We start from the raw sequence: 24,791 nt of genomic DNA, 5'->3' as shown, positions 1-24,791 counted from the left end.
GTGTCCATCAGCCTGACCGATGGAGAACCGTCCACTGGAGCCTGGACAGGGTGAAGGTCAGGCCAATGGTGAGAAACACCAGTTGAGATACAGGGGTGGGGCAGATGCCAGGGGCTACATGCTCCCTCCAAACAGGAGCCACAACATCAGGGATATCCCTCCACTATTTCCATCCCTTCCGTGAATCCATGAGAAGCACGGGATCTCGAACGGCGACCAGAAAGGCCAGAGCCGGACGTAATTGCTGCCTCTGCCGAGGCGTGGAGGCACAACCTCTAATTTCCCGTGAATAATGTCCCTGTGTCGGACGGCAAGCCAAAGAAAGTGGCAGTTTCCTTTCTCAGAGGGATTGTGGCTCAACTAATACACTCAACTGTGGCTTTATGACCAATGGGCCTGCGGGACAGGCTCCCGAAACCGACTTGCTACTTCCGCTCGGCCTCTCCCCTGCGCTCAAAGTGCTACACAGGGTTCAGAAAGTGAAGCGAAGGAGTATTTCTTTACGACAACAGCAAGAGGAAGGCTTTAAAATAGTACATCAAGGCTCATCCAGGTCTGAGGACACAGTGGGAAGCCGCTGTGGAGAGGAAGAATATATCTTTCTCTTTTTAAGCTCTGTGGATAATGCTAAGCATCTTGAACTCCCAGACAGAGCCTCTGGCCCGTCCCGCCGATGGCTAAAACATGAAGTGGGGTTGCACATCTCATAAATTCCTGCCCTTCAGTGGAACATGCAACATTTGTTTAATGATGTTAGTTATGCATATCCTTCCAGTCAGCGACCTCTGTATCAAAATACAAAAACAGGGTGAGAAAGAAAGTGAGGAAAAAAAGAGAAGGGAAGATTAAGCAGCCACACGAGAGAACAATAACAATAACGGCTTCCGTCTTTGCTTGTTTAGGTTACTAAATGCTTTTCCTTTAAACATTTCCTAAAAATCTGTTTTGACGTACGGCATGATTTGGAGGCCATAAAGCTTGTTGCATGGAATTAAAGAGCCATTAATCATCGTGAATTTATTCGCTTCGAATGGTTTGGAGACAGTGGCTCACTTCAAGTTCCAGCTCCTAGTTGTGTTTTTGGAGGGAGTTGCTTCTTTGGAGTAATCAAGTTAGAGTTCACTCATCCACCCTCCTCCACCCGCGCTCTCCCCGCGACCCCCGATAACAGCTGCTAGTGCTTAGACTTCAAAGAGTGATGAAGATTTTCGACCACATATTTTCGATGTTTTGCTAATTTTCTATATTAGCACGTGGCTGATATTAATGATGAAAGTCCCTTGAGCTTTTGTGGCAGTCTCTGCGGTGGTGTGCTGAGCATCAACGCTAATTGAGACCAGGACAATGGGATCAGAAAGACACAGAGGCAGACAGACATGCGAGAGGCTGGCGGTGGTCGAGGCCAACAGCCTGTACCGAGATCCGCTGTGCAACAGTTGATCCTGACATGGCCCGCTTAGACTAAACAAGAACACAGGACAAAAGACGAGGGCCAGACAAACTCAGCTCAGCTGCAAGGAGTAGCACTCGCACACCATCACTATGACAATGTGCAAATATGCAGAGAGACAGGACTCGACGGCATCTAAGGAAATGTCCATAATCTGTAAACAAGCTATTAAACAACAGCTATAAAAACTGGCGTCTCAGTGTATGGAAACCTCTGATTTTATTAAAAAAGAAAAGCAAAACCTAGAACAATGTTATTACTTTTGAAAAAACAAAACAAATAGCAGTTTATGTTCCCCAAAAATCCTCCAATGGATTGTTTTATAGTTAGTGTTGAGCAAATGCCATGTTAGTGTTTTGGTGCAGACGTGGTCCCAGTTGGCCACAAATACCTACAATGTTTTTCTTTTTACTGACAAAAATAATGAGGACATTTAGAAAACATATTCTATTATTTATAATGAATACCTCTACCCATAGTGCAACAGAGACGTAAAATGAAGTCAATTGTATCTAATATGGAAAATGCCTCTATCAATCATGGTTTAAATTCATACTTATAGGTAATATTTGCAGTGGATAAAGGACATGCTATCATATTGTGTTTACAAGAACATTTGTGCAGACTCCCTGTTTTGCACAGCGCTGTAACAACTGATAATGAGTTATTCGGTTTATCCAAATGTCTCTCTGCAGGTTGTGTGTTTTCTGCATTTGGATATGGTACATATATTAACCATCGCACAGCTATGGAGTATATGTATAAGAGGAGGTTGAACAACGCAACCAGATGTGGCTCTTGTTTAGATATCGTGGTCTCGTGTGAATTACGCAAGGAATGCGACTGCAGAGAACACGCTCCGAACCGCTTTCCTCGCAGGAACGCGCAGGGGCATTTGGCGTCGGAACAAACATGAAGAACGAAGCATTTACTTTTATCATCAAAATTTCCAAGCCGAGACAGGGAGAGAAGGAGAAGAGGGCTTCCTAAAATGTTTGCATGAACTCCTGATGAGATAATTGATGTAAATGCGGAGCTCGGGATGAAAGCCTCCTGCTAGAACGGAAGCGGGACGGCAAATAAATATACACTCATCACTCGAGATGCAATATTTTATTTGAAACACTCTTATTGTGGCGTTGGAGTAGGATGGGGAAAAGAAGAGGGTGGTACACTAGGATGGATGGGAGTGTAAATATTTGCCGTGGCTGTCCAAACCTGCCCCTCAGCACCGGTAAGAGCAGGGGCGCTGCGAACGGTGGTAACCGCTAACCGTATCGGGCCTTGTCATTGGCCAGGGCCAGTCGTCGGATGTTGGCCACGCAGCCGGCGGCAGCTTCCTGCAGGATCTCATCAGTGGAACCCATCATTCCTATCAGGAGCTGTAGGAGTAGAGGAGGCAGCAGTTAGAGTTGGCAGGGCGAGATGTACAGCAGGAACAGATTCTTGAGGAATAACAGTTATCCAAGGGAGGGCTAATACAGTCTGCAGTAGGTATGTTTGAAAGCATCCAGTAGCCATGTCAGGCAGTCACTGCACGCTGCCACCGACGATGGCTGCAAAGATATACAGTGGCTGTGCTGTGACAGTCCCAAGCTGCAGTGGCACGTGTCCCTCTGTGCGTGTGTGTGTGTGTGTACTCTGTGTGTGTCCCATTTTAACCTTCCAAACCATGCCTCAGCAAAGGGGTTACAGCTGCGAGCACACATGCTTCTGTAAGTTTGTTCAGATGAAAGTCGAGCGGGGCAGGCTCGACATTAAAAACCTGAGCACGAACCACACCACTCGACAGCCTTTCCACCGCTCCAAAGGTCACATTATATCCGACTATTACTGGCTTGTATAAAGGATCCGTTTGATCTCGTTGCAGAACAGGGTTTTTCGCTCTCCAGAAATCTCTAGCTTTGGAGGTGCATTTTTCGGTTACATAAAATTATACATTAAAAAGTTTTTATTGCGTTCAAAGAGTTGGTAGCCTATACAAAGAAGCGAAAAGAAACAAACTGGCTATGGTATACCGCTGCATGACTTTTTTTTTGTTTGTTTTTTTTATTGCTTTTTTATCTTGAGCAAAATGACTACATTATGTCTGTGGGCGGCTGCAGGGCTGAATCAAAATAAAAGTAAATGTAGGCACAAACACTCTGGCGCAAAGTATGAATCTAAATTTGTTCAATGTGTGCTCCTTCGTGAAATCACAATGGTGTGCCATTGAGCCTTCCTAAGCCACACTGGCAATTATTTTGGCTACTCTTGTTTACATCAATAATGAACCAAAGGCAACATCAAATCCCCAAACTAAGCACTTAAGAACTCCCTAGTCTTAAACATAATGAAGTCTTGATAAATGCATTAATTGTTGAGCCATTTGAGCCACTTTTGAGCCTCATATATCAAGGCCTCTTTCTCCACTGAATGAAAAAATCTTTTCAGAAAGACTTGTTTAACAAGAGTGTGTTGTAGCAGGCTTAGAAGTGGTGTTTGAACGCCCTCCGGATTGTTTCCCCTGGTTTCACTGCTGCCATGTCACATCCTTGGTGATCCTATGAGCAGCACAGCAGACAATATCTAGACTGTCACTGTGGAAGGAAATGAACCGAGGACTGAGCCTCTTTAAAACTTAAATCCGTCCACTGAATTATAGTTTAAGCAAGCAGAATGATTCTCAAAAGTCCTGCCTGCCTCAGTCTCTCTCCCCACTTGTCTCCCTCTCACACTAAACCTCCGCTGACACCAGATGTCGAGATAGGAAGTGCTGCAATTCCTTTGTCTGTGTCACGCTAACAAAATGTCACTGTCATCCTTTCTAGGAATAATCATCTCTGCTAACAGCCTGCGCGTAGACATCCGCTAATCCCCATCATGTGTTGCCTTGTCTTATCTCCTTCCATATGAAACTGCTCGGCCCGCGTCTTGAACTCATCCGATCGCTGCTCGGGCAAACCGGAGTCTGTTTTCGTCCCGTGTTATCATTGCGTTCATAATGCATGTCAGAGTCGGGCTGCGGCTGAACCCTGACCCCGCTCCATGTTACATGCAAACTTAAAAGGCTGCGCCGCACATTTGTGCGGTTAGCGCTGAGCCAAGGAAGTGGAGAGGAGACATTCCCAGAATTTTCTGCACAAAGATAAATAGTGAAAAGAAAACAGATGAAAGATGAGGCGAACCGTCCTCTGTGTATGAGCACGGACGGGCTGTGGACCTAAAATACAGTACAACCCGCTAAAAGCTGAGAAAATAATACCATTCCTCTTGATTATAATCATATCATTTGGTGGAAAAGGGCGCACTGCGGGCCGAGGTGTCAGCTCCTCTCAATGCGCTAGTGTCAGGGAGTGTATGTGAAGCGTTTGCCCTCGGTTTTTATATGATTTTTAAATAGCATCCAAAACACCTCCGAAAGCAAACTTACATCCACAGGCTCCAGAAAACATGCAGCTCGCTCAAACAAGCCTCTTTTGTGAAAAGAGAGGATGCCTGAGAAGTGCCAGAGGCAGCGTTTATGCCAACCTCATAGCATGTTATTCAGACGTCGCCAAATAAGGTCTCCCGAAGCGCACAGCTAGGCTAAGATAAGCGTGTCTCTCTATGCTGCCCTCTTTTTTCCTGCCTTGCTCTTTCCCTCCCAGCTGGGATCTCAAAGAATATAATACGCCACTTGTTGGATATTCCCTGACCGTGGTAACATGAACACTTGCCCCACGTTTGAAAAATGAATCGTGAGTCTGAGGTTTTTGCACTTCAGAGAGCTCCAGTGAGTCCTGACCTCCAAGAAGGGAGCCGGGGAACACGCTTCTCTGGCTGCTGTGGAAGGAGCGGGGTGGGGGGGGTTGGGGAGCGGGGGGGGGGGGGGGGGGGGGGGGGAGCGGGAGAGGAGCAAGGCGTGCGGTGTGGGAGGGCTGCACACATTGTTGCATGTGCACGCACACATCCCATCACACATGGAGGTGTCACGGTGTTAAGTGCACGTTGTTGGACCGCCAACTCCCTGCCAACTCCCTGCAGGAGTTCAGGTTGAAATTCCCCTGTGCCCCGGGTCTGACAGCCATTATGGCTCCAGCAGCCTCCCGCCCCCCCCCCCCCCCCCCCCCCCCCCCCCCCCCCGCCCCCCCACCAGCCCCGCCGTTCCCATGTTTCAGGCTCCCCTGTGTAGGCAAACAGCACAAACAGACAGCAGTGTTTAGCCGGGCCGAGGGGAAGTTAGTGAGGAAAGTCAAGGTAAACAACATTCCCTACAGCCTCCAGTGAGCCAAAGACTGTTAAGCTGGCTTCTCCCTGTCTCTCAAGGAGAAGAGGAAAAGGAGGGAAGGCAGCATTAAAATCAATGACTTTGAGCGGAAAGTTTGATTGCGAGACATTCAGTCTGAACCCAAAGCCTCTTCAACCTGAAGGACACCACTTGGCATTCCGGATCGGGCGTGCGGGGGAGAGGCTTATGTCGGCGGGACTGAAGCATTACACTCCATGGATCTCAAAAACACGGTAGTCAAAACAGAGCAGGTAGCATGCGGCGCCTGTGTCATCTGCTCACCACACCCCACGACCTGAAATCCTGTTAGACACAAAGCATGACCGAGAGGAAACCTCAAAAATAAATCTGCGACGCTTTGTTTAAATTCTGACGCTGCTTGTTTTCCTCTCCTTCCCTCTCATTTGGTGTAGTCTTTGCCCCCCACAGCCTCACACTTTCACTCCTGAAGCCTGAGTTTGTCAGAGAGAAGAAAAAAATTAAAACAAACACTAACCGCGCCGGGGCAGAAGTGTGCTCATGGCAACAAAAGTGCAAACGTTTTTCTCATTTAGATTAGTAAAAGCCTAAAATACATACCAGGACCTGGCAAAAGCTATGCTCTGGAATACCTTCAGTTGAAAATTACCAATAATTACCATCGGCATTTTGTAATTTTCATCAATTTACTTCACAAAGCTTTTCTTATGAAAGAGACTCTTTAATACAAAAAGCTGGCTAAAGCTGTCTACTAGGATTTATGGTTTCGGCAAACAATCCCCAGTCCTCTGGAAGCAATGTAAAGCGCAGGGGAGGGCGTGTTGATTTTGTACATGGGACAAAATAAAGCACATCCTTATAAAACTGTGAGATACCAAGTGTAGATGTCAAATCAAACGGGGAGGGCAATTCATCTCTCAGGCTAAAATTCTCTTTTCCCTGGTAGACATTTCCTCTGGGAAAGCGTGCTCCTGGATCCTGAACAAGACTTGTTTCTGAGGGGGCAACAGATTTCCTTGACAAGACCAAGGAAAACCGGAGCAACATCACACAATGAAACAAAGGGCAAGATGATGCTGAGTCCAAAATGGAACAGACAAAACAAGAGTTTCAAAGAGTTTCAAAACATGAAATTAAACACTTATGTAAAGATGTTATATATTATTCTAATTGTATTATATTTATATATACCACAAAGGCCCATGTGTGATTTATGAAAGTGAAGAACTGGAATTGAATGGATTCGGGATTTTTAACACTGTGGAAGGGACAGAGAAAAAAGAAAAGTGAGACGGGTCACTAATGTGTTTTCCAGTGTGAAATACTTTCTTTTCAATGCTTAATTTCCTCCGTGATTCTTGGGGGACCGGGCTATACACCATTAAGTGTGCTGGGGAGGAAAGTTACTTACTGAACCGAATTTGCAGGGAGAGAGGCCTTCGCTGCGAGAAATCATTGGAAATCGTATACTACACGTGGGTGAACATGTTTTGAGAGCTTCTCAGTGGCACAGAAACGCTCTTTTGAAATACGGTTGCAATAATACAAGAGGCAGTCGAGAGTTTTACGCCGGGCCGTAAATTAGACGCGCCGCGCGGACCGGACCCGGCATCGCTCCTCGCTAAAACCCTCTCCGACCCATTCAGAACTATTGAGAGATATTGTTTTAGCACATTCTCTGCGGTAGTGGCCTGTATATCACCAAGCAGAGCGTTACAGTGCAGGCTGAGCGGCTCCCTCACTGGAGATTGACAAGCTCTCATGCCATAATGTTTCCTCGGGGGTCAGGCAGGTAAACATCAGCCTCCCTCCCCAGACTGGCCGAGACTGGAGGCCAGACTGAACAATGAGCCTGCCTGTGTTGTGTTTCCACGTCTGAGATTAAGAACAAATGAAACAGTTACGTGGCCTTTGGTAATTAAGCTCTTTAAAAGTCCAAAAATACATTATGGAGTAGTGTTGCAACTCTGAACTGGTACATTAATAAGGGCAAACAGAGAGACAGATTAAAAAGGGTGGTATGCAGTGTATTTGCACACATACACACACAGACGCGCGCCCGTGCATACACACAAACACATACACAGAGCTTTCAAATATACAGACACGTGCAACTACACACACACACACAGTGAGAGCAAGAAAGAGGGCTTGTCCAGTTTTTGTCGTGGCTCGAACTACAAAAAACATTCAGCTTAACGACTTTTGCAAATTGGACATAACTCTTTCGGAACACCCAATGTTCAGTCCAGCTACCAATTATGGCTAGTGTTGAACCACATACACTGTAACAGCAGATCAAGCTAAAGTACACCATTAAATGAACATGGGAAAAAATATTTGGCTGCAATTGGATAACCACTTCATAATTTATATCGCAGTTGTTATTGAGAAAAAAAAAGGAACAATTTTAACTCTCTGTGGCCACAAAAAGATTTCTCATGTGAAAGTGTTTCTCCGCCAAACATGATGGAATTAGAGAATAAGCTAGAAATGTTTTCCCAAACATTGAATTACGGCTACATGATCATCTGTGACAAGACATCAATTACAGGGCAATCTTAACATAAAATCTCTACATCACTGTCAGAGACAAACATAAACACTTTCTGGAGTGGAGCATGGAAATAGCCCGATAGGCTAAAATGCACTGACAAAACAATGCTTGTTCCCTTTTGGAATTACACTGCATAACTCATCATGATGAAGAAAACGATGAAAAAAAACAGCGGATGTAGCTTTACAGAGAAGAAAACCCTTGACCGTACCAAAACATTGTTCTCTTTTAGCCTTGAGCAGCTCTGACCCTATTCCTTGGCCTGAACCATATCATTGCTGCATTCTGCCCTGATGTCCAGGAACAGCCCTTAGCAACTGTTACCCCCAGCTACAGCCCTTTGACTTGTGCTGTAATGGCATCTAGGGTCTACCGGGGAAATGGCACTTCGCACACACTGAGCTGTTTGCTTTTCTGAATTCCCATGACGGCTAGAAAGTGGAGTCATGTTTCCGCCGCCGAATAAAACCCACTTTGTTTCTGCTCCATCGGTCAAAGGCTCTGAAAATAGTCACAGCTTTTCAAAGTTTATTACTCAGTGTTTTTCACACATCGCTAAAACAAGGGTGGTGGGAGACCAAGGCACATTTTCCTCAATGCAATTATGCCGGATTTAGTCTCAGAATACCAAACTAAATCAAAAGAAATAACTACTTTGTAAATGATCAAAGAAAGCAAAAAATAGGGAGTCTGTATGATATCTGCTGGGGGAAGAAAACCAACTGCAACAGTAGTGCGACTGACCTTGACCACTCCGTTCTCGTGCATGGTGATGCAATTGTTGGGGTCCTTGGACAGCTGGAGCAGGGCCTGGGCCGTGGCCTGGTGGACCGAGCTGTCTTTGGACTTGAGGTAGCGCACCAGGGGGGCCACGGCCCCGGCCTCCCCGAAAGACACCCTGTTGCTTCCCCACATGCAGCAGCGGGCGACGGCCTCGGCCAGGTGGCGACGGAGCCTGTCGTCGGTCTGTGTGGAGGAGAACGGGATGCTATTGGGCCCCAGAGACCAGTCTGCACACTGTACAGTACAACAAGCACCAGTTCTACTATATCTCTGCAAGAAACTCTGGGCAACATCTATCAACGTTCTCATTAGCTGGATTTATGCTGCAATGACTAAGAAAATGGCGTCGTAAATCCATTGTAAAGACAGTTAAGTCGTATATCGGCAGTAAATACAGTGTTGTTGAATAGGAAAATCTTGTTTGTCTCCAGTGCGGAGGTATACTTACTGTGTTAGTCAGCTTGGCCAGCATCGGGACAACCCCGTGATCGGTGATGACTGCCAGATTCTCCTTGTCTTTGGCTATTTTGGCGATGGCGGCGCAAACGCTCGCCAGTACCTCTTTGTTTGTTGACTTCAGCAAATTAACAATCAGTTCCAATCCACCGACGAAGGAGCGCACCATTTCCCCTGCATCCTAAAGTCAAAGGGCCTGTTATTAGCTGGTGCTCTCGCTCTGTGCAAATGAAGGGGGAGGCTGATGAAGGGGGGGAGGCTGCAGTGGGTGAGCAAAGAGGGGAGGCAGGCAGGGGCATTTGAGCAAGGCAGAGAAAACAAAAGACACACAAAAATAAGGAAAAACAAAGTCTTTTCATCAGCCTAGGCAACAATCAAAGTCCCATCAGTGTAACCCAATCAGAGGTGGAATACATAGCCCTGGCTCTACGCTGCATTACACTGAGTGGAAAAAGGATGTCGTCAATGTGCGACCTGACTGCACCAATCTATATACTTTATCATCATCGTCATGTCTATCTTCATCTGCGTAGAACAGGATAATGTTATCAAAAATGAAAACGCCTCAACAGCATCTGCTATATTGTCTATGGCAGAACTGTCATTTGGATCTGTCTGAATAGGCAATAAGACATTTGACATCTTTGTCAGCCTCTCCTCCTCTCGCCCGAACTTGTCAGTGAGGAAGAAACATAGCATTTAGAGCTTAGAAGTGACATTTAAAGCCTTTGCCCCGGGCTGACACAGTGTAGACTAGAGGCTTCATGGTTTGAGTTCATGGCACCAGCGGGTACCACAGGACTCTCAGCCACTTATGGGGCGATGCCTACCAAGCCAAGAGGCTGGTGGCGAGTGCCGAGGGAACCACAGCGGAAGAGCTGGCATGGGCACTGACTTCAGTATGGCTTGGCACACCAGGCCGCTGTTTAAAATCACAACTCACCATATCGCCAGCCACCAAAGGGACGAATACATCAAGGTGGCTGAGTCTGTAATGTTCAATGCTATGAAAATAGAACAGAAATTTCCCCAAAAGCATACAATTATGGATGGACTGGATGCAAATCACAAAGCACGCTTAATTTGAGTCCATTTCAACATCAATCTAAATGTCCACTACTGATGTATGGCACAGACCTGCGGAGTACAATAAACACAGAATTCAATATGTAGGCTATACTGTACGTTTGCTCCTCACTCTTTAAACTAGGCAGCAGACGTCTACAGGGATTTCATCAAATTCGGCACTGACAAAAAGCAGGTCCTGATGTGCGGTTTTAGTGTACAGCTACTTTGGGAGAGCTGGATGTACTGTTGTGATTATTCATCAGTTGCCCTCTCTAACAGAGAGCTCATAGCTGAGATCTGACCAGGGCGTGGTCGCTGTCTATGGGTCCTGTGATGCCGTGCCAGAGGATGAGCCGTGTGCGCTGCGCAGGGCGGGGGGGCCGGGGCCAGGAGCTGACCCCCCGACGCACACAGGAAGCCCTTCCTCAGGAATACTGATGACGGCCGGCCGGGAGTCCCTGTGACACAGGAAGCTCTCTCAAGCCACCAGCTGCGACAGACTAGCCAGGATCTCTTTCAAGGCCTGGACGGGCCCCCAGATCTGAAAACCGCAGCATTATGAGGCTGCACACGGAAAGGCCTCTCTCGCTATCCCCTCTCTCCCCTCCTCTTACCCAGGATGAAATGAAATAGAAAACACATTATCTGCTGTGCGTGATTTCGAGCCGAGGGGAGGAAGCCAAGCTCAGAATGGCAGAAGCTGCCCTGACCCGTTCTCTGAAGCAATCAGGCTTCTATAACATACATGGCTACTATGTAAAGGAAAAATAAATCAAGCGTCCAAAGTTGCCTCCATGTCCAGGCAAATTAATGATACACCTCATTAGGTGCGACCGGGCAGGTTCTACTTCCTTGATTGAGGAACAAAGCTAACTGACTGATTCACTACTAAGCCTTTACAGCACTTGTATGATAATAAGTGTGCTGAAGTCGTGGACCTGGCAGGCAAGTGCTAGTGGGGTGTGCTGTATGTGTCTGTCTGTGTCTGAGGAGGGGCAGCAGCATGGAGCATCCAGCAGATGCATTTATACCATGGCTCTCTCATAAATCCTCTATGGAACTGCTAACTCAAACCACATGGGGGTTTTTATCTAAATAACTACTGCACTGAAGCAGCTGTATCAGGTTCCCCGGCTCGACGGGCAAAAAGCACTATTTAGCTCTTGTCGTTGCCCCCGTCTCCGAAAAATCACCCAAAGAGCATGTACATGCATTTCCCTCAAAATTGGCACGGTGACGTCCAGACAAACATTGTCAAACTTTGTTAGCGCTCAATAGCGGGTCCGCGGAACCTCCTCTCCCTCCATATGGTTGCCATGCATCATTTTCGCCACACTTCTGGGCCAGAGAAATTCCAGCCAGCAAAAAAGGCTTCACCCCCAAGACACCTGTCTGGGCCCAATATATCTGTTTAAACTTAACCAGATTGTCCCACTGACAAGCTGTTTACCTTAATCACGGCGATAATCTAATAGAACAACGTTACGTTTGTATTTGGAAATTATACAAGCACTCAGGGGATCAAAGACCTGCTGACGTCTAACTGAAATAAGAGTTGATTGACACCAGTGCTGTGTAATACTAGGCTGCAGGCTTGGAAGGAGGGCATAAAGGAGCTCATAATATTTTAAGGAAAACATGATAATATTACACACATGTTTATGGAACTCCAAAATATCTATTTTCATTCCTCGAATAGTTTTATCTCAAAAACAAAACAGATTTAAAGTTTTAAAGCAGACCAATCTGCCTGTTGCACGTTCCTGATGAAAGCAGCATTTAAGCCATGTGCTGGCTGCTTTTGCAAGCCTTTGTTTTCTTCATGTTGAGTAATGTTTGTATTATAGAAGTGGGTTCACCGGAGACACCGTCTAGCACTTTGTGCCGCATGCAAGTCTGCTGCCTGGATTGTGTGCCTCTGTAACTAGTAGCATGTTGAGGGAAGATTTTCAGCTGGGGAATCAGAAGCCATGCCACAGGATATTACTCAGTCTTTCTCCCTGCCTGCTTCCCAGTTCGCCAATCCCAGTGTGCCAAGGAGGCTTCTCTGCTTCATATTAGCCCAGGGTTCATGTAAGCCTCGGCTGACACTGCTCTGCCCCTGCAAACCTCCCAACAGCAGGTTGGAAGGAGAGCTTTGGAGACAAGCATGGGTGATATAAGCAGGCTTCTGTGCGGTGAGAGGGATCTAACCCTGATAACCCTTTATTCTGGAACAACACGCACCCTGCAGACCTCTTTGATTTATAGTCTATCTATGTGCCTTTGGTCTTTTTCACCCGCACAGACACGGAGCAGAGGCAATTACGGGAGACAAATGTACTTTAGGTCGTGGAGGAGTGAAAAATGCTCTCTTGTACCTTCGCATTCTCAATGCATGGACAAATGGCCCATGCGGCGCTGGCTTGAACATCTGCATTGGGGTTTTTCAACAAGGACCAGAGCAGGCGCACTCCATCAAGGCGGTCAATGATTCTGTAGAGAGAGGAAGAGAGGGAGAATACGAGTGGGGGTAAGGAGTGGGGAAAAAGGGGAAGAAGGAGAAAAAGAATACAAGAATGAGCATGACAGATAAAAGTAGGCACATTGTGATTTCATATACTCTGAGTTAAGAGTGCAACTTTTTTTTTCTGATCATGTTTGCTTCTCAAAGCTCTGACCATGTCACCCCAGCCAGGAGCAGGCAACGCATAACTATTGCCAAGCAGGATCAAAGGAGGGATCAATTTAAGCATGGGCTTCCCATCACAGCCCGCCTTCAGTCCTGCACAGTTCCTCAACCAGACCTGAAACCCACCCACTGTCTGCTCACTCAAATCGCTCTCCATGGGAAAGCTCAGCGATGCTAGGGCCAGAGGTTAACTCGTATACATCTGTGTGTAGCGCTTCATACATGGATTTATAAATAGCAACTGAGACAAAGTTACGCTGTATGTTGGTGGCTTGTTTTTCAACCCTGGCCAAAAGGAGGACCTCTTTCCAAATCAAACAGAGCCACAGACAGGTCTCTCTATATTTCATAGGGTCTGAGTGAAGTTTACTTAAGCATGAGCCGTATTTCATGCCGCATACATGACTGTAGTCAAAACTGCAGTCAGGGTCTGGGAACCCAAAGAATTACGCCACAGTGCACCCGTTGTCTGGTATAAATAACATGTAACGTGTTCCCCATGTGTGCTTCCACCAACAAGGCCGACATTGAATGCTGTCATAATTACTTAAACACTCCCTAATCACAGTATCTCCGTGACTGGCAACGAGCGAACACTCATCAGGGACGTCCCCTGCGCCATCTGTCTTCCGTTTGCACATAAATCAGTCTGGGGGGATCATAACACAAGATTCCAGTCCGCGGGGCCTCTTAAATCCGGACCGAAAACAAAAACGAAGCGTCATATCGTCCGCCAAAACAGCTCCGTCCTCCCAAGAAGCAGGTATGAAACAGATTAGCAATGAAGATGCAGCTGACAGTGATGGATTAGAGGAGGAGACCGCAAACCCTGGAGGCATTAAACAACGTGTGTTCCTCCTTGTAGCTACACAGGATTCATCGGAGGAAGTGCTATGTCATTAACCGCACACTGCCTACTGGTTGAGAATGAAAACAAACATAAGAGTATTTCATGGAAAATTTCAAAGTGATCAGCGTTTGTTTTTGGTTTTCGGTAGTTATGGATGACCTGCACCAGAATGATGATGAGAGAATGATCGTGCCGAACAGCATAAGGTGCTACTTGAGCAATAGCTTTTGTTGGCAAAGTGAAGTGATGCATAACAGACAGGGATTTTGTAGCTGACTGTGTGGCAACACCGGAGATATGCACACATCACATCATCATGTTTGTTAGTTAGCCAAACAGCGAGAGTCTAATCACTGGGAATCTGAAAAACAGCGCTGGCCTTGTCAGTTTGGAGCAGGAAACAATCAAATGTGAGTTATGTTAATTGCTCAGCAAACTACTGTACACATACGTCTCAAAATAAGCCACCACCACAGGACATACAAAAAGCGCCTGTGGAAATAACGACTTTCTGTTTACAGCTAAGTGTGAACGCTAAAAGATTACAAGGTCTGGCCTAAATATACATACCGTGAGAAAACATGGAGAACATGTCTGCTGGATGACCGGCCTAGATGTAAAACACTCCTCTTCTTGTGTTGAATCTAGCACAGTTAGTGGCTTTATTTTGTCAAAACATGCTGCACTTTTTATTGCACCCGTGGGTTTTTGCTCAACCAACAAATGTAATACTCTCAAACAATAGCATTAACAGCTAACTAACAATGTGAACTCAAATATCAAGTTGCATTTGCGTCCAGTGTTAATTAAGAGGGATCTTGCAGTCCATAACAGCCTTGTAAAAGCAATGAGATTCAGATGGAGGCCACACAATGTTCTGCAGAGGTTAAATGAACACAGAATAAGAAGAACACAGACTGTTCTGGACTGTAGGTTCATTGTGTTTTCCCAGCCATGAAGTCTTGGACAGGGCCAGCCTTAGGTATGTATCTCTGACCAGCTCGAGTTCTGACAGTGACCACAGCGCTACAGTAAAACACTGGGAATTAAACCACAACCATATTTAACGCAGCAGGTACAATAAACAAAGCTTTTAACATCTGTCATTAAGCTGGGGATGAAAGAGAGAGCTACCTGTATAATTATACATTAAAAGAACATAGATTTCTTTAAACATTGGCCCATGACAGTGTAATGATACTGTCTTTGGATCCCGGAGTTTGTGTCAGTCCTTTGCCATAACATATGACATCATTCCACAGCCAAGAATATGTGTTTGGACCTAATTCAGTATGACAATGGGTAAGCCGCTGAGCCACTAACTTTTAAGAGACACCTCACATGGAACTGGTCTACCTTGTGAAAACACTGTGCTGTAAATGTGTTCTGCGGCAGGAGGCGAAACCTCAAAGGCCGTGTGACCTTGTCGGATGCATATGAAGTGAGAGAGACTTACGTCATGTTATCTATCTCTGTTGCACAGGCGCCCACCGCCTTGGTCACATTCACAAGCAGCGCCTAGATGAATGAGAGAAAGCACGTGCATGAATGTTTACATGAACAAATGAAAAATAAGCAGGTTTTCTGTGCAGACAGAGATGACTCAACATGCCTGGTTGGTTCCAGTGAGCAGGTTGACCAGCGGCTGGATGCCTCCACACTTGCGGATGGTGGCCCTGTTGGCGGGTATCTGGGCGCATTCCCCCAAGGCTCCCACCACATTGACCAGCACTTCCTCAGGCTGCTCAGTCAGCAGGCCAACCAGGGTCTCCAGGGCTTTGTACTCCTGAAACCTTCGGAGGAGAGAAGGAGAGGCTCGGCTTCATACAGCGGCTCAGTAATCATGTCACGGCATCATATTAGCTAAGTAATAAATTGTCATTGACATCAGTTGGCAAGGTGACATCTAGCAGCTACTGTGCAGGAATTGGGTGGCTTTGCCTTCGGGTGGCCTGGGTGCAGAACACAGTAGCAGAGGCAGTTTTCCCACGGCTCCTCACAGCTGCCCCACGCATGTACTTTGTATGACCGAAGGTTTGCTGTGGCTTGGAAGCGCTCACTCCCTGTTTTGCTGTGATTTAGCGTTGCTTGCCAGTGCTATAGAGTGGTAAACTATAGTAAACACTTAAAAAGGATATAATGCGGTCGCAGAAAGCCTCAACAATCCTCTGATGTACAGTTAAGTTCTACGACTGTTTTTATTCACAGTTACGGTTGCTGGCAACACAGTCCGTAGGCTATTGTAGATGGCCAAGGTCATTTGGTTTTGGTCAGGGTCCACCAAAACACAGCCTATTCTTGCAAGTGAAAACACTGCTAATGAACAGAGAAGCTGCCAAAAGTTAACTTCAGTCAAATTCACCAAAAAGAAAAACAAGGGTTTTCCTTTGCCATCACAGAAGTGTCATCGGCAGTGGACTACAGTAGAATTATCTTGTAATCACAGACATAACTTTTGATAAATGAACGGCAAGTCATGTCTATTTTTGTTAAACCAATCCCAACTCAACGTAATTACGTGATGGCAAGAGTAACATTACACAAAGCTGCCTGAAGCGGCTTCTACTGAAAACACTGGGCTCCACACAACTGGAAGCTTTATTAAAGCCTGTCAGAAGACACAAGAACCACAGTGGGGCTTCTGTGCAGCAGATTTCTATGATTGATTGTCTTCCTTTTCCTTCCCTCATTCATCTGCTGCAGCAACACATGCAACTGGTGGTGCAGAAAGCTTTAATGCTGCCTTTTATACCAACTAGGGTTTTTAGGAGGGCCCGAGTGAAAGAAAGACATCATTTCAGGGACTGTGAGAAGAGACCCTCCAAGAAGCTCAGCAGTGCCCATGAAGGGACACATTAGCAACCTGAAGTTTTACAGACAGATTGACTTATTTCATTTGAAAGGGAACAGCAGGGTACAACTGAATAACTCTCGGGTGAGCAAAGAGCTGTAGACAGGACGTGAGGTAAGGAGAAGTATCATTTGGATAGGCAATTATGGTCTGCTCATCATAGGGCTGGAACAGAGGGGATGGAGGGGTAGTCAGTAATTGGAAGCGAACCCCACAATCTTGACCCCAAACATTATTGTGCTGGCAAATACGGTCCACGACTTGGCAGTCATGACTTTCCATTGCAAAGTTATTCCCTCACTCTTTTGTTAAGGCTTTTTTTTTTATAACAGCATTTGTGTGTGTCCGTAACACCTCAGAATACAGGTTCAAGGGGCCATATATCAGTGCATCCATAAATCTGCTTTAAAATCTGCACAAAATAAGTTTCAGTGTTTCCTAGCAGGACTTTTCCCTAGTACATAACCATGGCCCAGGCACAGCCCTCTCTGTAATATTGTAAGTCTCATGAAAAACATAAGTTCTGGACGTTAAGATGATGCTTTAAACAAACACACTTAAGTTATGAATGTAATTATATTTCTGGGCATCAATCATCTCTCATTTTGATGCATCATTAATCAGGCAAATGGCTAACACATGCTGCTGCTGGTCTTGAGTGGAGGTCTCCCTCCCCACCTCTATACTGTCCAGACCATGCTAAACATCACTCACACAAAGAAGCATGCTGTTTGCAACGGGCCACAAGGTCTGTTTCAGTTGTCCATGCACTTAATGAAAAAAAGAAAAAAAAGTCCTGTCTCTCCCTCTCATTACTGTTGTAGTAAAATATATTCCAAAATGATTTTCATTTCGGCACAGCGCTCGGCCTATGATTGATTCTGAAATGAGCGCACGCCCCTGAAACTCTGTTACCATTAGCAGCCTTTCCCTTTTGACAGTAATGGCTCGGTCATTTCATTCCAAGCTTTCGCCTGACCTAGACATTTTTATAAGTGATTCAAATAACCCTAGGAGAGTACGAAAAAAACAGATCCACTTGCAAATTTAAGTGTGCATAAAAAACACTCGCTCCGCATCATGCTGGTTTCCTCCTGAAGAGGCGGCCAAATTTCACCTTCGTTCACACCCAAGTGCCCACGCCGTCCAAAAAGCAAAACAAAACACAACACACACAGGAAAAGAAACCGCTAAATGGGAACTCTGTATCCATGTTATGGCCCTTTGGTTCTCTCACTTAGATACCTTTGCTAAATATTACGTTAACCGTAATGAGAGTCAGGGCAACCTTGAAAGTCTTTTGATGTTTGTAAATGAAGTGTCACTAATTGTGGTTTACATGTGGTTAATGGTATCATTATCAGCATTCCTATTATTGTTATTATCATGATTATTATTACTGTTTTGCGTAGCAACAGTGTTATGAGTAATTACCCTAGGGCACAGAGCCCGTACTGGGAGCAAGTGTACTAAGGTGCCATATTACTCATGGCCAGTGCAGTTAACTTGTTTTATCACCACGCCAAGCTGCAGTCAGAAGGGTTCCCAGTCTGTGCCATTTTTGTTGTTTTTTTTAGAGGCTTTTTTTGTTCAAAACCGAGTTGGATATGCAAGCTTGTTTAGAAGCCAGCGGATGAGGAGTTTAAAAGGTTCATTTTGTACCCTTAAAATATAAGGAGATGAGTCTCTTTCAAGCTTAAATGTAATAAAGTGTTCATCTACTGATCCTATCCTTTCTGAACTTGGTCAAACAGAGAGCGATCTGTCCACCTTGTTTTAAAGAGAGGTTATTGGCATGCATCTGTAATGAAATCCTTACTTAATTGAATGTGGCAACAGACACTCAGTTCCAGTTGGGAGGACTTAACTTAGACTCTAAATGTAGGATATCATTCTGTCAGTTATGATATATGAAGTGCAGAAAGACCCGTGTGAGTGCTACTGCGCCTTTTTCTTGTTATTTTTAGAATTCCACTGCAATTTGAATTATATAGCGTTTCTGAGTGAGAAGCGAAACATTTCCATATAATCTTACCTCAACAGAAAACTTTAAAACTCCAAAAGCGCTCTTATCGTAAAAAATTATTAACAGACAATGTCTTATCAGTTTCTTGGCTCCATTGTGGAAAACAGGCCTTGAATTTATTATGAAGTTACCGTGGTATTAAATCAATGCATGTGGGTTATATCTTACGTCCCAAGCCTCACACTGAATAAGAAAATAAATACAGCTAAATCATTCTTTCATGGGAGCACCACTGGAAAGGTATGGGGCTGCCAGGGCACGGTCTCCGGGCATTATTTATTTTAGAGGGAAAATTACTGACTTAAAAAATCATCTGACACTAAAGTAAAAGCCAAGAACCATTCCAGAAATGTCACTGCTGAAGGAACTAGGCTAAATGACACTTAAATAAACGTCTGCCGTACATGACAAATGATTAAAGGCAATGTCAGCTCGCCTTTTCTGACATTACAAAATTGCCATCCCAAGGCTGATTCTTTCAGTATGCCTACTTGGTTCAATACGAGCGGGGCACTGCCTCGACTAACACATCACTGAAGTCTATAAAATCGACACTTATACTTCATCTTTTGTTAACAGTGGAAAAGCGCGCATTCGGCCGGCAAACACTCACATAAAAGATCACAGCTAATAGAATCCGTACAAAAACTTTACATTTTGCCCAAATAATCACTTCAACCAGACACAACGTAAAAGGAGAAGGAGATATGACAACAGCACGAGAGTGGAAAAAGTGACACAGCCGGCATGCGAATGAATGAGAGCCCCCATAAAAGCAGCACATGTGATGATTGCACGACGACCCTAATGCACTCGAGAGTCGGCTGAACCCCCGAAATGCTGTTGCAGGGCTTTACAGGCTGCGCCGTATCCACCTCTGCCATTATTGTATTCACATAAGACTGCTGGTAACCACATCAACTTAGCAAACATATTTTCCAAACGTTATGGGCACATGTGGGTGAAATGCTTAATTGCTATTAACCCCCCTCTAAATGGAGGCTCATTAGATGGCTGTTTCTATGTAAGTGATTTGTCAAAGTCAGACAAATCCGTTACCACTAATTACAAACACATAGTCATACATCTTAAAACATGGGGCTATTCCAATACCCCTGGTATGTTAAAAACAGCACCCCTCACTAGTAGTAGTCGACATGCTTTTGCTGCCTATTTCGCATGCGTTTGCGTGTGTGTGTGTGTTTGTGTGTTTACGCATGTGTGTATGTGTCCGTGTGCGTTAATGAGAGGTAATAAGGTGAGACCCTGAACCCAGGCGTACTTAGCCACATTCTCCATGCTGATGGAGCACTTCCAGATGGCCCCAGTGGTGGCGGCCAGGAGCTGCTTGTTGTCCGCCTTGCTCAGCAGCGAGACCAGGGGCTGCAGGCCCTCGTACTGACGCACCAGGTCACGGGTTCGCTTGTCCTCTGCACACTGCAGAGCACCGGAGAGAGTCAAGGTGTACATTAACTCCCTCTGCAGTCTGGATCTAATTATGAGACTGAGAAAGACTGTTTAATATCGTTTCTTCAATTTCCGCTAGTTTTTTTTCATATATAGAATACGTGCGGAGCCAGTGGAGATACTGTATGCAGAGGGGGGAAAAAAACAGCTACCTTGAAGATTGCACTAGCGCAGTGCATTTGAAGCTCATCGTTGTCACTGCTGAGGTTTTTGACCAAGTCCTCGATCATGCCCTCCGTCTGAATGGCAATCCTGTAGCTTCTCTGAGGCGGACAAAAAACAGCCCACATAAGAATTAATATAGGCAATAAATAGGCTATGCTGTATACATGCCACAAACTCGCATTTTGGTTATTTTTCATATTCTCATATTTGTCTCATCTGTTATATACTGCAAATATATGCTATTTTTATGATCTTGAATTTCACACAAGTTTTATATGTTTTTTGTGCATTTCTTTGCTCTACTGCTATTTTGCACTCATATATTTCATATATTTCATTCTACTTAAATGTCAGTTGTGTTATGTTTAATACCCCTCATTTGCTTCATTCTTATTCATACTCTTTTTTTCTTAGCTGTATCCTATTACTGTTACTGTTACTATTACATATAATCAGAGTTACAGGTACAATCCATGCGCCCCCACCCCCACTCCTCATCCCGCTTCAGCCCATCCGCTAGTGCCATGTCAAGTACTCATGAGCGGACCCCCTCACCTCGGAGGCACACTCCTGCAGGGTGCCCACCACGGGGATAAGCATGTTCTCGTGGGGGGATTTGAGCAGGCGTCCCAGCAGAGGGATGCCCCCGGCCTTGCGGATGGCCTCCTTGTTTCTGGTGCTCTTGCTGCAGCTCCACAGGGCCAGAGCGCCGCAGCGGGCCACCTCCACATCCCTCTCCTGCTCTGCAGTCAGCGTGGCCGAATCCGGAACGCAGTCCAGCAGCTCTACCTGATCGCAGAGATAGACGCACACGTGGATAAACACACCGATAAATACAAACACATACGCAAACACGCGTGCTGACAAACAGGCGGACCACACGCATGTGCACACAAGCGGTAACCCGGACGCCGGCACGGACGCCGGCACGCACGCATGTACGCAAACTCGATGAACTTGACTCAAATTCAAGGACTCTGAAAATTTCACTGGCTGAACTGGGGTGATAATGGACGATTCCAGATGAGAATAGCAAGTTGTTGGCTGTGATTGGGGGCGTAATTAAAATTCTATTACCGCTGGGTCTGAAAGAATTAAAAAGCCAGAGATGCTGGGAGTGGAAAAGCGTCAGGGCAGATGTTGATGTTAGGCCTGAAAAGCCCAGTGTGACGGTTTATGGCCATCATTCAGTGTTCTAATCCATAGTTCCTGGCCAGTGAGACAGAGCAGGCAAAGCTATTACACACTGCACAGTTCAAAGGTGGTCTCGTAGCATAGCGTGAAATTAATCTGCCTCCGCGAGTGACTTGCACATGAGAACATCCGATTTGGGGCTGAGGAAAATATACAAGGCATGGAGGCTTTAATCACAGGTCCCTCTGTCAATAAACATGAATGCAGGTCGGGGGATGTCAGGGACATTCTATCTGTTTTACCCCTGGACCCACTCTGGTGTTTTCAAACTAGGTGAAAAAGGGACAGATGGGCCACTATCTGGCAACTGCTATGCAGTGTGAAAAGGGCATGTATAGGTCAATGCTTTACCGTGCATTGAAATGCTTGGTTTAGCATAGTCTGGCTATGTCATCTACTATGTAGACAGAAAGCAAACAGTAATGGTGAAGAGTTCAGCCATGCCGTGCTAAGCTGCACTACACGCTATATCTTTCAGAAGACTAATCAATCAATAGTAAGAAAACGACCCGCTTTCTGGTCTGCAAAAGTGGGCGTCCTGCCCTACGCATAACGTCGTTACCGATCTGGTTCACACCTGAAAAAATGTTGTTTTTCTCAAAAGCTACTCATCACAAAAACATTCATTTCTCTGGAGGTTAACAGTACTTTCAGCTTGTGTGTAATTCAGTCCAAATAAGCTTTCAATGTTTTTAATGGAAAATATCTGCAACCGTATACCAAAATTTTCTCATTAATGCCAATACACTGAGAGCAGGGTCTGGTCTATAATTTTCTCTCCTGCTGCACTTCACAATGACGGTACACAGAAACACAGCCAGAGAGGGAAATCTCTGCTCTCTCCTTTATCGTCCTTTCATGTACCAACCTGGACTGTGCTTTGACTCACCAGTCTCTTGATACCTCCGTACTGCCTGACGGTCCTCCTTGCCCTGCGGAACTTGGCCACGTTGGCGATGGTCTCGGCAGCCAGGGCCTTGAGGTCCTTGACCGGCGAGTCCAGAATCTTCACCATGGTCTGCAGGCCACCCAGGTCAGCGATGGCCCGACGGATCTGAGAGTTGTGACTGATCTTCCTCAGGATCTTCAGAGACCCAATCTAATCACACAGACACACCAAACATCCTCACTCACTAATAAAACAATCAAAAAACGACAGGCATGTTTTGAGATGGAAGAGAAACTGTTGCGCCTAATGCCAACATGAGGTCTCCATCTGTATTGGGGTAGTACAGCAATAACTGGTAGCCAAACATTCGCCCACATTCTCACTAAAAATAGACAGAACAAAAAGCCTCAATAAAAGCAGGTTAAAAAGCACCCACACATGTCATTAGGTATATTGGAGAGTAATTGCTACCCTGTGTCTTTAAAGGCATGCTCTCTTCCCCGCACTAGTGCTTCTCTAGCTAAAACACAGGCTGGCACACAGGGCTGGCTCTGTTCGGGCCTGCGGGCCATCCAGGTCCAGCTCTGGCATGGCTACTCACTTTGCATTTGATTTCTTCTGTATCCAGCAAGTTAATGAGGACTTCAAGGCCACCTACATCCCGGATGGCCAGTTGGCACGTCTCCTGCACTAAATTAAAGTCCCTCATGGCGCACAGAGCAATCACAGTGGCCGTCTGGTTGCCTCCCTGAAATAATAATGCCAAGCACGAATGAATGAAAACGGCAGACAGAGAGAGAGAGAGAGAGAGAGAGAAAGGGAGAGAGGGAGAGAGAGAAAGAGAGAATTAAACATTAAACAGACATTTGGAAAAGGGAATGAGGAGGATACAGACCTCCCTCCATTCCTCTGCCGCCCCCTCCCTCCCTCCGTTGTTTCCCTCCATAATACCACTCCTGCTGGGGTTGTTTTGTTTATACCACAGCCTGGTAAGTGTTTAGCTTTGTGGTGGTAAACACTGATGGAAAGAAACTATTTGCTAACGGAGCACTGTGCTCCGACTGCGGAGCCAAGGCCAGAAACCATTAGACAATGACCTAAGATGAAAAAGAACACCATCAGCATCGAAACCCTGAAACTAATAATGAGTTAGCATTTCAAAAAAGAGAATCTGTTTTGACAGTTGCTATATACACACATGACATTTTAGATTCACGTCCGGACAATTAGCAACTTAGTAACTACAACATTACTAAGTCAACAAGTGGTTTTGGGGGGAAAACTCTGTTCTTTGATTTAAATTCAAGCCTCTCCGTACACATGGGGCAGGAAATTGAACCGATTAGGTTTTATTACCTCTTAACTACAATGTGTTTGCTAAAAAAAATAAAGAAACAATACATTAAAAATAGGGCATGTGTGGTCAAACCCTGACATGTGCTGCGGTGGCACTGATCCTGACTCTACTTTGTTCTTTTGTGCTAAATTTAGTGCGCAAATGCATGCTGTCCTTTTTTCGGATTCCCCTCACACTGCATAGATCCACATAATGTCCTGGTTGTGGGGGATGTTGACAGCGTTATGGCACAGAACATAACAATCTACGGGTTAGGTCATGGAGGTATTCAAAGTACTGCTGGGTCAGCAATAGCTTTTTTTATATCACTATATTTAGTTTGTATCATATCTAGTGTAGATGCATAACAAAGTTTGTTGACATGCGACGGTTTTGATCACGAAAGGGGGAAAAAAATCAGTAGTCGGATGGAAACAGAAGTTCATGGCAGTAGGTAGAAAATACAACAGTAAGCTGCTGTAATACTAGACGTGCTACATGGCTTTGATATGTGACACTGAAAGTCCAGTCCAAAATCTCCTGGCAAGTGAACAATCAAATATTATTCCTTTTTTTTTTTGCAGCGGTTTAAATGTGCCACAGATAGACTTTTCATTGGGTGGATTCAAGGCCGCCTCAACCGTTCTGAGCTTTATAAGCCTTTATTAGTTGCACACTTCATAAACATTTCAGACTGCAGGACTGTGCTAAACAGGCGATTTCAACCAAACATAAGAATGTAACATGTCCTGCTATCAGCTATCATTATATAAGTAGAAAATAGCCCATCAATATATAGG

General features: G+C 45.4%; 1 protein-coding gene across 2 annotated transcripts in view; it reads right to left on the bottom strand.

The window, feature by feature from the left end:
• Positions 1-2,620: 2,620 nt before the first annotated feature.
• The window catches only part of odad2 (outer dynein arm docking complex subunit 2), a 36,119-nt gene continuing 13,948 nt past the window's right edge, over positions 2,621-24,791 (bottom strand). For both annotated transcript variants that reach the window (XM_071896952.2, XM_071896951.2), the window contains 11 exons: positions 23,257-23,403; positions 22,656-22,865; positions 21,128-21,361; positions 20,560-20,670; positions 20,223-20,377; positions 15,676-15,856; positions 15,520-15,581; positions 12,903-13,017; positions 9,467-9,655; positions 8,980-9,201; positions 2,621-2,832 (listed from right to left, as the gene is read on the bottom strand). In XM_071896952.2, coding sequence (XP_071753053.1) covers positions 2,719-2,832; positions 8,980-9,201; positions 9,467-9,655; positions 12,903-13,017; positions 15,520-15,581; positions 15,676-15,856; positions 20,223-20,377; positions 20,560-20,670; positions 21,128-21,361; positions 22,656-22,865; positions 23,257-23,403 — 1,740 coding nt within the window. In that variant the 3' untranslated portion in view covers positions 2,621-2,718. The remainder of the gene's footprint in view (positions 2,833-8,979; positions 9,202-9,466; positions 9,656-12,902; positions 13,018-15,519; positions 15,582-15,675; positions 15,857-20,222; positions 20,378-20,559; positions 20,671-21,127; positions 21,362-22,655; positions 22,866-23,256; positions 23,404-24,791) is intronic.

Source organism: Centroberyx gerrardi, chromosome 22 (assembly GCF_048128805.1).
Source record: "Centroberyx gerrardi isolate f3 chromosome 22, fCenGer3.hap1.cur.20231027, whole genome shotgun sequence".
Lineage (NCBI taxonomy): Eukaryota > Metazoa > Chordata > Actinopteri > Beryciformes > Berycidae > Centroberyx > Centroberyx gerrardi.
Note: the sequence above shows the minus strand (reverse complement) of the source record. Positions and strands in the feature narration are given on the sequence as shown.